This window comes from Miniopterus natalensis, chromosome 19, assembly GCF_054644295.1.
Source record: "Miniopterus natalensis isolate mMinNat1 chromosome 19, mMinNat1.hap1, whole genome shotgun sequence".
NCBI classification, from domain to species: Eukaryota; Metazoa; Chordata; class Mammalia; order Chiroptera; family Miniopteridae; genus Miniopterus; species Miniopterus natalensis.
In genome coordinates this window covers 15,653,410-15,666,429 of record NC_142099.1, presented here as the reverse complement: position 1 = coordinate 15,666,429, position 13,020 = coordinate 15,653,410, and the positions used below count along the sequence as shown (strand labels likewise).

Below are 13,020 nucleotides of genomic sequence, written 5' to 3'. Positions count from 1 at the left end.
CATATTTCGTTTTATGCTTCTGTAAATTAAAAGAGCTGCTTTTTATCAGCTTCAGGGCCCAAATGGGTTTTTCCACACAATGTATTATAGACATTTCCTGTTTTCAAGTGGAAAAATTTTTTGTGGGGAGTCCACCATTCCTTGTGGGGTAGAAGTATTCCAGCTACTATGCTTTAGGGCTAGAGACAACTCTTCTCTACCATGGAAATCATGAGCAGCATGTTTGAGACCGAAAGGTTAGGGACACAGATGAAGAGGAATATGGTTTCTAGCCATCTACACAATGCCCTGTGTCTCAAGAGATGAAAGTACAAGGTTTTACCTGGTCGTGTAGGGTAAAGATAAAATAATGTGGGACAGAGTGAATCCTAAAGACTCCTTCTTAAATCCTAATCATTAGGGCAAAGATGGTTCTTGACCCAGAAATTTAACTAGCCCAAGAGATTTTTAAAAGACCTTATAGGGCCTGAGTATGCCCTTTGACAAGGTTCTCCACCCTGCCAACACACTATTCCACCCCATATCTCCCACATGGCTGTTCAGTAACTATCAAGCCTGATCAGGTGCCCCAGCTAATGTCCACTTACCATCTCCTTGCCCACCTTGCTTGTTACTGGCCCATGATTTTGGAGCAGGTGCTACTTCTGGGGGAGCTGCAACCCCAGGTTTTGGCTGTGCTGGTGGAACTTCTGGTGCTCTTAAAAAAAACATGAATCCATTATTTCAGATATTATATGCTTAAATAAAATAAACTGAACAGTGTGTTTAAGCTGAATTTCTGTACAAATTATTCTGGCTACATAGTGACTCATAGATACAGCCTCCACAAAAGATATCCCTTTGCAACATCCCTTTAAATAAGGCACAGCTGTTTTAATCCCTTCTTTTCCACCTTTGAATAAATACCCCAAGGAGAAGACAGTTCTGCTTACTTTCATTTTGTAAAAAAAAGAAACACTCATTACTGAACATAGCCTCTAAAACCCTGTTTTGAAAAAGTGAACATTTATAATTAGAGGTAACAGTTTAGGCATACATACGGTCTGAGCTGATGGAATTAGCTGGGGGATAAGGCTAAGCAAGTTCTCCAACTGGAAGTCAACAGGTTCACCACTGTACTTATTACTGTATTCAGAGGTAACAGCAACAACCTGCCTGATGCATCCCGAGTATAAGGTGTTTAAAAAAGGCTCTACAGTTTTTATTATTCAATCCTTGTAATGAATTAATGCTTAAAACGGTAGTTAAGAGACTTTAGAAATACAATTAATTTCTCATACATGCAGACCTCTGACTTACTATACAAAATAATTCTACAACTAAGAAGCAGAGGGCAGGCTGTCTTTGACAAGCTTTATTCCAGTAGTCAACTTTACTATACAGAGCAACCCAAACAAGAGCACAGAAATTTGATATAGGCAAAAAGCATCAAAAAATACTTGCCTTATTTTAAAATTACCACTACTTCCCTGTTTCAGGAAAGCACCGAGGAGGCTGTTTGGAAAAAGGGTTTAAAGAGGGAAACGCCTGCCACCTGCGCTGCCCTAAATAACTGCAATTAGGTTTTCAGTCCCCGGTTTCCTTGGGCCCCCATGAGTGTAATTAATGCATAATCTCGCCCTCACGTTGCAGCTCCTGCGTTCCAGAGCCTGGCATTTTTTAATGCTCACTTAAGTACAGCAAATAAAGTTTAAAATTCATGCCAAAAAATAAAAAATAAAATTACCACTTGACTTGGTCGTTCAATAAATTAAGAGCCCCACATAATCCCCAACATACAGAATGTTAAATATTTGTTGAACGAATGATGATTGATAGGGACAGTATTAATTTTATCCCAGCTTTCTTGCTAATTCTTTATTCATTGAAATAATATTACTTGAGCACCTACAATATGCATCAGGCATAGTTTCAGGAAACCAGGCAGACAGAGATTCTTTGTGTCATAGAAATATTCAACAGAATCCACTTCTAATCATATTAGAAAGAGAAAGTCTAATTTGGTGGGAGTAGGGGAGAAGGGAAGAACCTGGTAGAGCATGTAAGAAAAGTTGTGATTAGCAACTGTCGTTGTTCTGCCTTGATGCATGCAAGTACTGCTACTTAAACCCCACTCACAGGGAAAATGAATCAAAAGCTGACCCTGTGAAAGACTTTAAAGGGCACGAGATATGTAATACATGCAGCACAATCCGTAGCACACAGAAGGACCTCAAACAAATTCCCTACAAAGAAAGGGGACCAATTTCATTCTTTAGTAGACATTGACTTACTTTTCTTCTTCATGCTGCTCTTGTTTTGATGCCCATCCTGTGCCATCTTTAGGTACAATGTTCACATTAGGATCATTGCCTTTGTTTTCTGCTTTAAGACTTGGGAGATTAGCGGGTGGAGGCATGCGCCGTGAAATACCAACTTTTCCAAGACTCTGTAATCCATGTCGAGCTGCAACTAAAGATCAATAACATCAACTTTCTTAGAACATCTATTTTATTACCCACTTTCTTCTTAAGACAATATAAAAACAGGAATTAATGAAATCTGGAGCTATTATTTTCTAATATTTTAAGGTAAGAATTTTGAAATTAAGCCACACGCCTGCAACAAAACCCAATGAAGAGACTATATTTAAAATAAATTACCAAGGCACTGACCAGATGCTGTAAAAATCTAACAATAAAGCCTATATACTATGAAAAGGTAAACACCAACAATGCCAGTTTTGTAATTTTCACAGAATCTATTTCAAACTCAAAACTTAGTATGTTAAATAAATATGCTTATTTTATGTGCATAATGAACACTGCTAATGTAACATATGTGGTCCAGCTTTCACTTTTCACTGGAAACACTGGGCTCAAGGTATCAAAAAACAAAATACCACAGGACTCTAGTCCACAACATGAAGTGGAAATAAATCCCCACTAACATGCAGCTCTATGTCTACCAATCTCAATGCCTGAGTTTCCCCTTTGGAACCACACAATTCTACTTTTTCTGCTGACAACAATAAAAAATAAACATGTTTATAGATTTTTAATTGTAAGGTATTTAACTCACATCCCCTAAAAAGTGTTGTGTACATAAAAAGTCCACTGTAAATACTGTGTGAATATGGGTTTGTCCCAGTTCCTAACAGCAACAGCTCCAGTATACCACTTACAGTAACAAAAGCATAAAAGCTATAAAAATGTAAATGCCATTTGATGTTTACTCACCTGTGGTTTTCTGAGTTTCTAATGATTTACCCTTGTAAGTATTAAATAAACTGAGTGTCGCATACTTTTTCCCATCCTTTGCTTTTGTGCTCTGGCCTGACTTCTCCGACATTTCGGTGGAAACTCATCGAGTCCAAAACCTCCTGCCACACCCCTTAAAACCAGTCTTTGAGATGCACATAAAAAAAGAAAAATAAGAAAACTTTAGAATTTATTATATAGCTTACTAAAAACTCCTAAAATTCAAATGTTCACAGAAATTCTGAAAAAAGAAAAACACTGAGAAATGAAATCAATCTTCAATAACTCACATCAATAATAATTCACAAATTTACTCTCATACCATTTCCCTTCAATTTAACAAGGTGCACATACATCAGCCTTAGGACTGTTTATTTGGAGGGGTTAGAGGTGGAGCAGGGCAGAAGGTGGTGAAGTCTACCAAGAAGCCATCAACAGCTGAAGCATGGGAGTTAAAGATGGTGCAGAATAGGTACACCGTGCAAAAAGCATTCATGGTCAAGGAATGCCTGTTTAGGCCCTAACAAAATAAAAATCATTTCACATTTGTCAACTGCAGCATCACAGACAGAGCTGTGTTTTCTTTTTTAATTGATTTTGAGAGAGAGAGCTTACATAAGGAAAACAATACGATACTGCACAACTGAACCACAGGGTGACAGAATATCTGCTTCAATTCTTGCCATCACAAAACATTAGGGTTTGGAAAGAATCATAAAATGAACCTTAATTTCCCTATTTAAAAGCAAATCCAAACCCAAAGTTTTCCTATAAATTATCAAGCCCTGGCCAGTGTTGCTCAATGGTCAGCGTGTTGGGTCTTGAGTTGGATTCCTGATGAAGGGCACATAACTAACTGGGTCACAGGTTCAATCCCCAGGCATGAGCCAACCAATCAATGTGTGTCTCTCTCACATCAATGTTTCTCTCTCTAAAAAAAATAAAATCAACGGGGGAGGAAAAAAAGAGAAATTTCCAAATACAACAAGCAAGCAACTGACTCCAAAAGTCACAATACAGGTTCTACATTAGGTCAAAGTAAAATTTCCTGCAAATACATTATTAAATTAATATTTGAGTTCCTTTTTAAGGTTCAAATTCTATAAAGTTTCTCCTCATCCTATTAAACTACTATCAATAATATGCCCTTCAGCCCGGCCAGGCGTGGCTCAGCAGTTGAGCGTTGACCTAGGACCCAGGCAATCCGGGTTCGATTCCTGGTCAGAGCACATGCCCGGGTTGCGGGCTTGATCCCCAGTCTGGGGCGTGCAGGAGGAGCTGATCAATGACTCTCATCATTGATGTTTCTATCTCTCTCTCTCTCCCTCTCCTTTCCTCTAAAATCAATAAAGATATATATATATATTTTAAAAAGTATGATTATCTAACCACTATGCTATATACCTGAAACCAATACAAAATAAAATTTAAAATATGTCCTTCAGCATTTTCATATGCTTATGAGTTCCTCTGATTTTTGTTTTATATTTTATAGTACTTACTATACCAGAAAAAGTAAATCATAAGTACATATGATTGAAGTTAGTGTACATGAAATCAAAAGAAAATCAAAAGATAAAGACAAGCTATCACTGAACATACCCATCGCTATAAAAGAATACGTATTTCTAAAGGCTAAGTATTTGTAGCCATAAACTATAAAACTGAATAAATCAGAAAGTCCAATTCCATTATAATGGTCAGCTAAATCTGGGCACTTTAGTTTAAAGCCAAAGTGTAATTTATTCTACCACCTTTTTTGGTGTTTTGCTTCTGAAAAGCTTGGGAGACACCCTGAAACTCTCAATTAGGTTGAAACTTCATTCAACATACACTTGAGAGAAAAGCCAGTGACTAGTTCAAAAATTAAAATTACTTTTAGGAATGTAAAATTACATTAAATAATGTATATATATATATTTATATTGATTTCAGAGAGGGGAGGGGAGAGAAACATCAATGGTAAGAGAGTGATTGATTGGCTGCCTCCTGCAACCCCCCCCCCCCCCCCCCCCCCCCCCGCACTGGGGATGGAGAGCCTGCAACCCGGGCTTGTACCTTAACCAGGAATCAAACTGAGAGATCTCCTGGATGATGTTCAGGAGCCACTCCAGCTGGGCAATAATGCATATATATTTTAAAGGATTCCTTTTTGTACAAAGTGAAAACAATCCAACCAATCAAGAATAAGCACCATCAAGACTTAGCTTCACATTGTATAATTTAAAAAAATTTTTAAAAAATGTAAGTCCTGTTTTGGGTGCCTAAAATGAACCAAAGGATCATGGATCCAGAGCAAGGAAGGACAGTGATAACTAACAGAAAACAAATGAAGTGGGCCCTATGGTTTCCTGAACTTATTTCCTGGAGACTTCTCAAGTGGAGGCTGGTAGAGTCTCTAGGTTGGAAAAAATAAGCCTGAGACTGCAGGGTGAGCAAAGTAGTTAGGATATAATATTGGAAAGAAGAGAGCTATCCAGAGAGAAAAATGCTGTAGATCTGCAGAGGACCCCCTTGAGTATTCAGCAGAATACTAATGTGCACATGTGTGAGGAAACTACCCAAAGCTAGGAAAGAACCATTTATAATAATTAGAAAGGAACAGTGCCTGTTGCTCACAAAGGGCTGGGAATAGTGACTATTCTCACCAGCTAGGCTTTTAAAAAACCCAGAAAAACACTGGGCATTGAGCAGAGTATTCAGAAATGCCTTATCTCAGTAGTGGTTTAAAAAAAAAAAAAAAGTACCTTAAAGTAAATAACGCTCTGGTCTTGTCTAACAAATCTTTAAGCAACACTCAAAATGATCAAACTGTTTCCAGGTAACTGAGTTCCAAACAAATTTAAAGAATATTTATAAAAAATGAAAGTATCAAGAATCTAAGAAGGTGAAATCCACACTGTGGCATCCAATTAAAAATTATGTAGGCAAAGAAGCAGGAAAATGTTAATCAATTAAAGAGAAGAATAAATCAGCTGAAACCAACTCAGTTGACCCAGATGTTAGAATTACTGTACAAGAATATTAAAAGCTACTTTATTATAACTGCATTCTATACATTCAAAAGTAGCAATGAACAAATGAGAAACTAAAACTGAAGTACAACTTATAATAGTAATTAAAAATATGAAATACTTAGGGATATAGCTGCTGACAAAAAATATGCAAGATCTGTATACTGAAAACTATAAAACATTAAAGACCTCAATAAATGGAGATATTCTGTATTTATGGTTTAAAGGATCCAAAATTAAGATGTTAATTCTTACCAAATTGAGGTATAGATTCAAAGCAATCCCAAACAAAATCTTAGAAAAAAGTGTGAGGGTTGAATTTATCAAGCTGATTCTAAAAACAGTAATGAAATGGACAGAATCTAGAATAACCAAAAGAACTTTGAAAAGAAGAAAAATGGTGGAGGGCCAATGTCACCTGATTTCAAGACATGTAAAACAGCAATGAAAACAGTGTGGTATTGGTGTAAAAATAGACAAGTCAATGGAACAGAATGGAGTCTAGAAGTATAAATACACACAGGCGCCTGCCCGGGCGTGGCTCAGCGGTTGAGCATCAACCTAGGATCCAGGCGATCAGGGTTTGATTCTGGGTCAGGGCACATGCCCGGGTTGTGGACTCGATCCCCAGTCGGGGGCGTGCAGGAGGCAGCCGGTCAATGACTCTCTCATCATTGATGTTTCTCTCTCTCTCCCTCTCCTTTCCTCTCTCTGAAGTCAATAAAGATATATTAAAAAAATAGAACAGTATGAGAAATGTCTCTTAAAATGACACTAGAATTTCTCTGTGAAACTGCCTAAGCCAGACACTTGTTTGGGGTGGGCAACTTTTGTGTAACTTGTTTTTTTGTTTTGAATCAAATTTGGTAATTCCCATTCTCCTAGAAAACCCTTACCTCTCAAGCCTTCATGTGTCTTTTTTACTCTCTCATTTTTAGTTTTAACTTAAAGTTAGAGTGATTCAGCTAACATATTTTGTCCAAAAGAGCTCTTAGATTTATCGATTTTTATTCTTGTTTTTATTTCAATTTGAATTTTCTTTCCTGCTTTTTTAAACATTGTTTTGTCTGGTAATGAAAGTTCTTAAGAGCATTCTTAGGAAACATAAGAGGTATTTTCTGTGTTAGTTTTGTAATTTTAATTTTGAGTTTCTCCTTTTTCTAAGATAGGCTTGTTTTTGATTTCCAACTGACTTACTTCTACATTTCTAGTTTTGTCTATTGGTTAACTTTGTAGCAACAAGAATCTTAAAGTGATTTCTTGTCAACAACCCCAGAACAAAAACACTGTTGGTTGATTCCTACCTTATTCTGACATTTTCTGCTTCAACATTAGCTCTATTATTACATTGCTTTTCATTATTCTTTATCAGGGCTGCTGATTTCTGCATCCAATCTTATCAACCTGGGTACCCCCACCCCTTGTATAAAAAAAAAAGCCCACTCCCATGTGTCACCATAGTCAATATGCTACTTCACTTCTGACATTGCTGGTCACCATGTGTGTTGGGTGGTGGGGGAGTGGGAAGGGGGTTCCCCAACGCCCAGCAATTCTTAGAGATTCTCCAGCCAACAAGCTGGGTGTCCTACAAATGAACTCAATTCTGACCCTATCTACCTGGAGATGGCATCAAATCTCACAGATTTACAAGGGCTCAGCCCCTCAAGAGTATTCCCACCACTACCACAACTTCAGATGCCATTTGAAAAGTCCAGATTGTTACCTGGGCTTCTGACCAACTGGCTATAAAACCAGAGGTTTAATTTAGTAAAGCACTTCACAGAATTCAGGGGAACAACTTATTTACTAGATTACTAGTTTGTGGCAAAAATAGTAAAGGCTATAGCCAGATGAAGAGATACAGAAGGGGAGGCCCAGAAGGTCCCGAGCCCAGGAGTTTGTGGAGCTCCACCGCTAGAAAGTTCCCCCAATCAATGCAGTTCAGGGATTTTTATGGCACGAGTGATTAAAACACTGGCCATCGGTTATGAATTTGACCTTCAGTTCCTCTCCCCTCCTTGGAGAAGAGGAGGGTGGGGCCTCTAGGAGGAAAAGGCTTCGGATAAGGATCTAACGGGGAAGAAGCCAGCTTTGAGGCTGAGGAAAGAGCAATACAAAGGCCCTAAAGCCCTGATATGGCTGGCAATCATGTTCAAAATGAAAGCTAGTAAGGAAGAAAGGGAGAGTTGAAATAGAGAAGGTAGGCCTATTAGAATTTTAAATTTCACCTTTGAAGCAATGGGAAACCATTAGATTCTGAGCAGAGGTATGTCTGTTGTTTTAGAAAGATCTTATAGGGTCAAGAGTGGAATGTAGAGACATCACAGACTGCAACAGCCTAGGCAAAAGATAATGTGGCTGTGGCTGAAAAATGGAGACTAGGTACAGGATTGTCATGAGTCTTCCTCACACCTTCAAAGTTGCCTGCAAGTATGGTGATGCCTCTTCCTTTTGAGCCTTGGCATGGGAACCTAACCCACATCTATACCACCATTTCCAGGGCAATGGTGCTCTCTTGAGTGCTCTTGTCCTAGGATACTAAAGCTTTATTGAAAACAATGCCCTCTTAAAGCCTGCTGGAGTAACTTGTACATTCTCTGAAATACAATTTAGCAAAGCAATCCTTTACAAGTTACACAGAAACAACAAAGTACCTCCCCTACTGCTGCAGGGACAATATTCACTGAACAACATTTAGTTGACAGATTGTGATGAGAACTACTAAACTGTCATATGTTATTTTAGATGTCTGGATATATCACGAAAAGATAGGTGATGACCCTGCCTTCATGGAACTTTTAACAAACAATAATTGAGTAAACAAAAATATGGGAATGAAAAAACTCAACTGGGTAAAGCCATAGCAGAGAGGCGAAAGAGAATTTGGATAGGATGGGAAAGGTCCAGAACACCTCCCTGGAAAAGTGACATGAGCTAAGACAATCAATCAGTGATTCTCAACCCAGGCTGCAGTTATCTAGGAAAACTTGAAAAGATAATACAGGATAATACAGTCCAGGCCTCATGCCAGACCAATTAAATCAGAATTTCTGGGTTGGGGCTGGCAATGGTACTCAAGTGTCTCTACAGTACAGCCATAGTTGAGAACCACTGAAAAGACAAACCAATTTTGGTCTGGGAGAAGGAGGTTCCACAGTAAAGGTCATGCCTGCCAGGGAGAGGCAGAGGGAAGTCAGAGGGGGAAGCTGCAGTAGGCAGAAGTCAGATTTTGCAGAGCCTAATAGTTAGTCTAGGATAAGGAGTACTGCCTGAGTTTATTCTAAATAACTAACCAAAAATCTCAATTGCTGAATAAATGTATGGCTACATTCAGCAGACCCACACTTAAGTAACAAAATGGTACAATTTACATAATTAGTAATTCAAAAACCCTTGACACAGTAAGCTCAATAGGAACATTTCAACCTGTTAGCTTCGGATTTCAGAACAGGGATCAGCAGTTATGAGACTAAAGGAATTATATCCTCTACTTGTACCACTTTTAATTTTGAGAAGTTTTTTGTTATTTGTATGCAGTTAAGAATATTTTTAATGTTACAGTCCTGCTTGTAATGTCCCTAAAAAACTAAATCAAGGGTTCTAGGGTCAGTCTGCAAAACTAAAGCCTTTTGGATAACACACCTCCTTTCTTTGTTTAAGGCAAGAGAAAGTAATCATGTTTCTAAATTCATGGTTCTATGACCCTAAATGAGCAATTCTGGGAAAAAACCTAACATTTTTTCATTGAAATTAGGTGTACCAAAACATGAGCATCTTCCAGATTTTGAAGAATTAATTATCTTGTAAACAGATATTTTCGGGCAAAAAATGTTAAGATGAATGTGAGAAAGGCTAATAAACCAGGACAAGCTGAACAGGGAAAATAAGACTCTTACAGCCATCAAGCAAACTGAAAAATCCTCTATCTTTTGTAACAAAGGACACTTAAGAGTAAATGGTTTACAATTCCCTCCAACCAGAAGGTAAACAGCTTAAATCGCCCTACTCAGAGAGATAGGAGAAGTCTAATTAGTGCCATTTGTCAACCACACCCAAAGACAGATGAAGTTAAGGGAATAAATCTCATTTTGGCGCATCAGTATAAAACTGAGGAATATTCTGTGGAGATCCTCCCCCCTAAGACCTCCCCCTAAACTCCCAGCCCTTAAAAACCCTCAAAACAAGTCCCAATGCTGGCTTGATCTCCGACCCCTCCCCAGGAGCGACCCTCCGCCTGTCCCTCCCTCCTCTTCTTCCTCCACAGGCATGCACGGTCTGAACTCTTAAGGCTTGCAACCAGGGAGCAATGGGCAGCGGCAACATGTCCCAGGCTAATCCTCTGACCCTGTCCCCAAAGCCCCCTTTTCTCTGACTTAGCGAGCCAAAGCAGCCCTGCCTAGGCTCATTTCCCCACCTAGTCCCTCTTCTATTCCTCCTTCCATCTTAGGCCCTTCCCTGTTTCACCGTCCCCAGCTTTAATAAATATCCTCTAAAAATCACCTGGACTCATGTTGTGAAATCTTTCTTGCACAAAGTCAAGAACCCACACACACCAGCCAGCCCTAGGCAGACCCGCTGGGGCCAGGTCCCCTTTCTGGCAACAAAAGGAAAAAAAAGAAGCCAGTGTTTTTAAAGTAAACAGGTTGCTGATTAAGCTACGATCTCTAAAATTCCTTCAGTGCTAAAAATTGTAACAATTAAAGGTCACTCTTTACCAATCAAAAAGGATTTAAAAGTATTCAATACTGAAAATATTTTAAGTGATATTTAAAATCTAGTATGTGTGGATGAAAAGGGGCCACATGCTAACTTGACCAGCTCAGGGAAGGCCTGCATGGTGGGCCTTGCAAACTCAGAGACCTAAAGTAACCACAAAGGATGGTTTGAAATTAAAACTTTTTAAACAAGAAGCAGTTTGTGGTGGGTAGTCATGTCCTAGGCAGATATCTTCCCTGACAAAGGTAAATCTTTACCTTAACTGAGCCTGCCTATTGTCTTTTTGCATCTGTGATAACATATCATTGGAATGTCAAAGTTGCTTTCCTTTTTCTGGACTCCTCAAAACACCGGCACCGCTGTGCAGAGGCCACAAATCCCCTCATTGTCACTGAGCTTAACTGCTGACTGTAAACTAACCTATGTAAAACAAGTATGTGTCTATCATTTTACTTTTTATCCAATCCCAGAGACTTCCCCACTTTGCTTTCTCCCGCGTCCCTAATCTACCAATGGATTTCATGTAACCCACATACCCTCTTCTTTTGATTACAACATATAAAATAAGGTATAAAACTGTCATTCTCTGGAGCATTTCCTCAATCCGTTGAGATTTTGCTTCCCTGAAACTGTCGACAGTTTAGCTCATATAAACTCACAACAACTCTTCATAGGTTTGAATGTTTTTTTTACGTTGACGTATATTTGACAAAAAACTCATGAATTGCCCATTTGCTAAATTCAATTAAATGACAATTACATTTCTGGCCCTGATGGACTTCTAAATACCCAGCCAGGCTGTTGCTTATATCCTTTTCCTCATTATTCTCATGCTGAGAGCTCAGGTCCTCTGGAAAATACAGCACAATGTTTCCCTGGTTTAAAATTTTAACATTAAAAAGAAACTGCAACCATTTCCAGATGAGAATACCGTACACACTCCACAAATGTCTTATTGAACAGATAAAGGAAGTATGTCTACTAAGTAGTAATAGTCAGGCATGATGTACAAATATAAAAAGTAAATAGCTCCTTTGTAAACCATCTTCTTTGGTTTCTGTGACTCTGAGAGCTTTCAGTCTCTTTTCTATGCCTTCCATACAAATGTTAACATGCTGTTGCCACCTCTTTCTTCTCTCTGCGCTTTTCCCTTTGGCCATCTCATCTACTGTTCACTGCTTCAGTAAGAATAATCCCCAAAACTTTCCCTCAAGCTACAATCTTTAGACATACATTTTCAATTGTCTATAAGAATAGAATAAAACATCTTGACTTAAAATTTCTGACAGAACCACAAACTCAAAATGCTGAATTCCCCATTCACTCAAAGAAACATCACCCAGTGCCTACTCTATTATCAGGCGGTACTAGAAACAAATGAAAAAAAGAGACGTGCTGTCCTCATCAAAGGAGTGGAGATAACAGTTTGGGAATTTGAGAAGCCTGGAAAAGGTTTGCAAAGAACTGGGAGGAAAGACTGCCCACTAGGAAAGCCAGCCATAGAAAAAGGCAGTGGTGAAACTCCAGAAGAAGCCAGAAGGCAGAGCACTCAGTACTGCGCAGTCCGTGCGGTTGGAAAACGCCTTGCTGTCCAGCGCGGGGAGTGGTGGAAGCACAGAGCGGCTGGGCTAATGAGGAGAGCTGCACCAGGCAGGTATGAAGAAGAGCAAGGGCAATGGGGATACTGGTAGGAGGTTGGTCAGAGGAACACTGCCAGGCAGTGAAGAGAAGCTGGAAGAGACTAAGGAGGAGAGCAGAAGGGCCTGGCAATTTCAATGAGGTGGATAAAAGTTCTAACAATAGTAATTACTGAATGTTGATTGAGTCAAGCTTCTACAGATTGCTTCATTCACTTTCTGAGTACAATAGGAGAGAATGTACTATGTGAGTGAGAAAACTGGAGGCTTGTGATCTGAATTTAAGGTTCCAGGTGATGACAAAATTTACACATACTGTGTGTGACTAAGTACATGTGCACATGGCATATGTGCATTTACACAGAGAATATGGTAAACTATCAAGGATCAGGGAATATGGATGAAGGACTACGG

General features: G+C 39.0%; 1 protein-coding gene across 14 annotated transcripts in view; it reads right to left on the bottom strand.

Annotated features, from left to right (window-relative positions):
* PRRC2C (proline rich coiled-coil 2C) overlaps positions 1-13,020 on the bottom strand; it is a 69,215-nt gene that overhangs the window by 46,886 nt on the left and 9,309 nt on the right. For 10 of the 14 annotated variants that reach the window (XM_016221426.2, XM_016221434.2, XM_016221429.2 and 7 more), the window contains exons 2-4: positions 3,219-3,384; positions 2,274-2,451; positions 588-697 (exon numbers count right to left, since the gene is read on the bottom strand). In XM_016221426.2, coding sequence (XP_016076912.2) covers positions 588-697; positions 2,274-2,451; positions 3,219-3,330 — 400 coding nt within the window. In that variant the 5' untranslated portion in view covers positions 3,331-3,384. The remainder of the gene's footprint in view (positions 1-587; positions 698-2,273; positions 2,452-3,218; positions 3,385-13,020) is intronic. The other 4 variants (XM_016221428.2, XM_016221431.2, XM_016221435.2 and 1 more) reach the window with 2 other exon arrangements.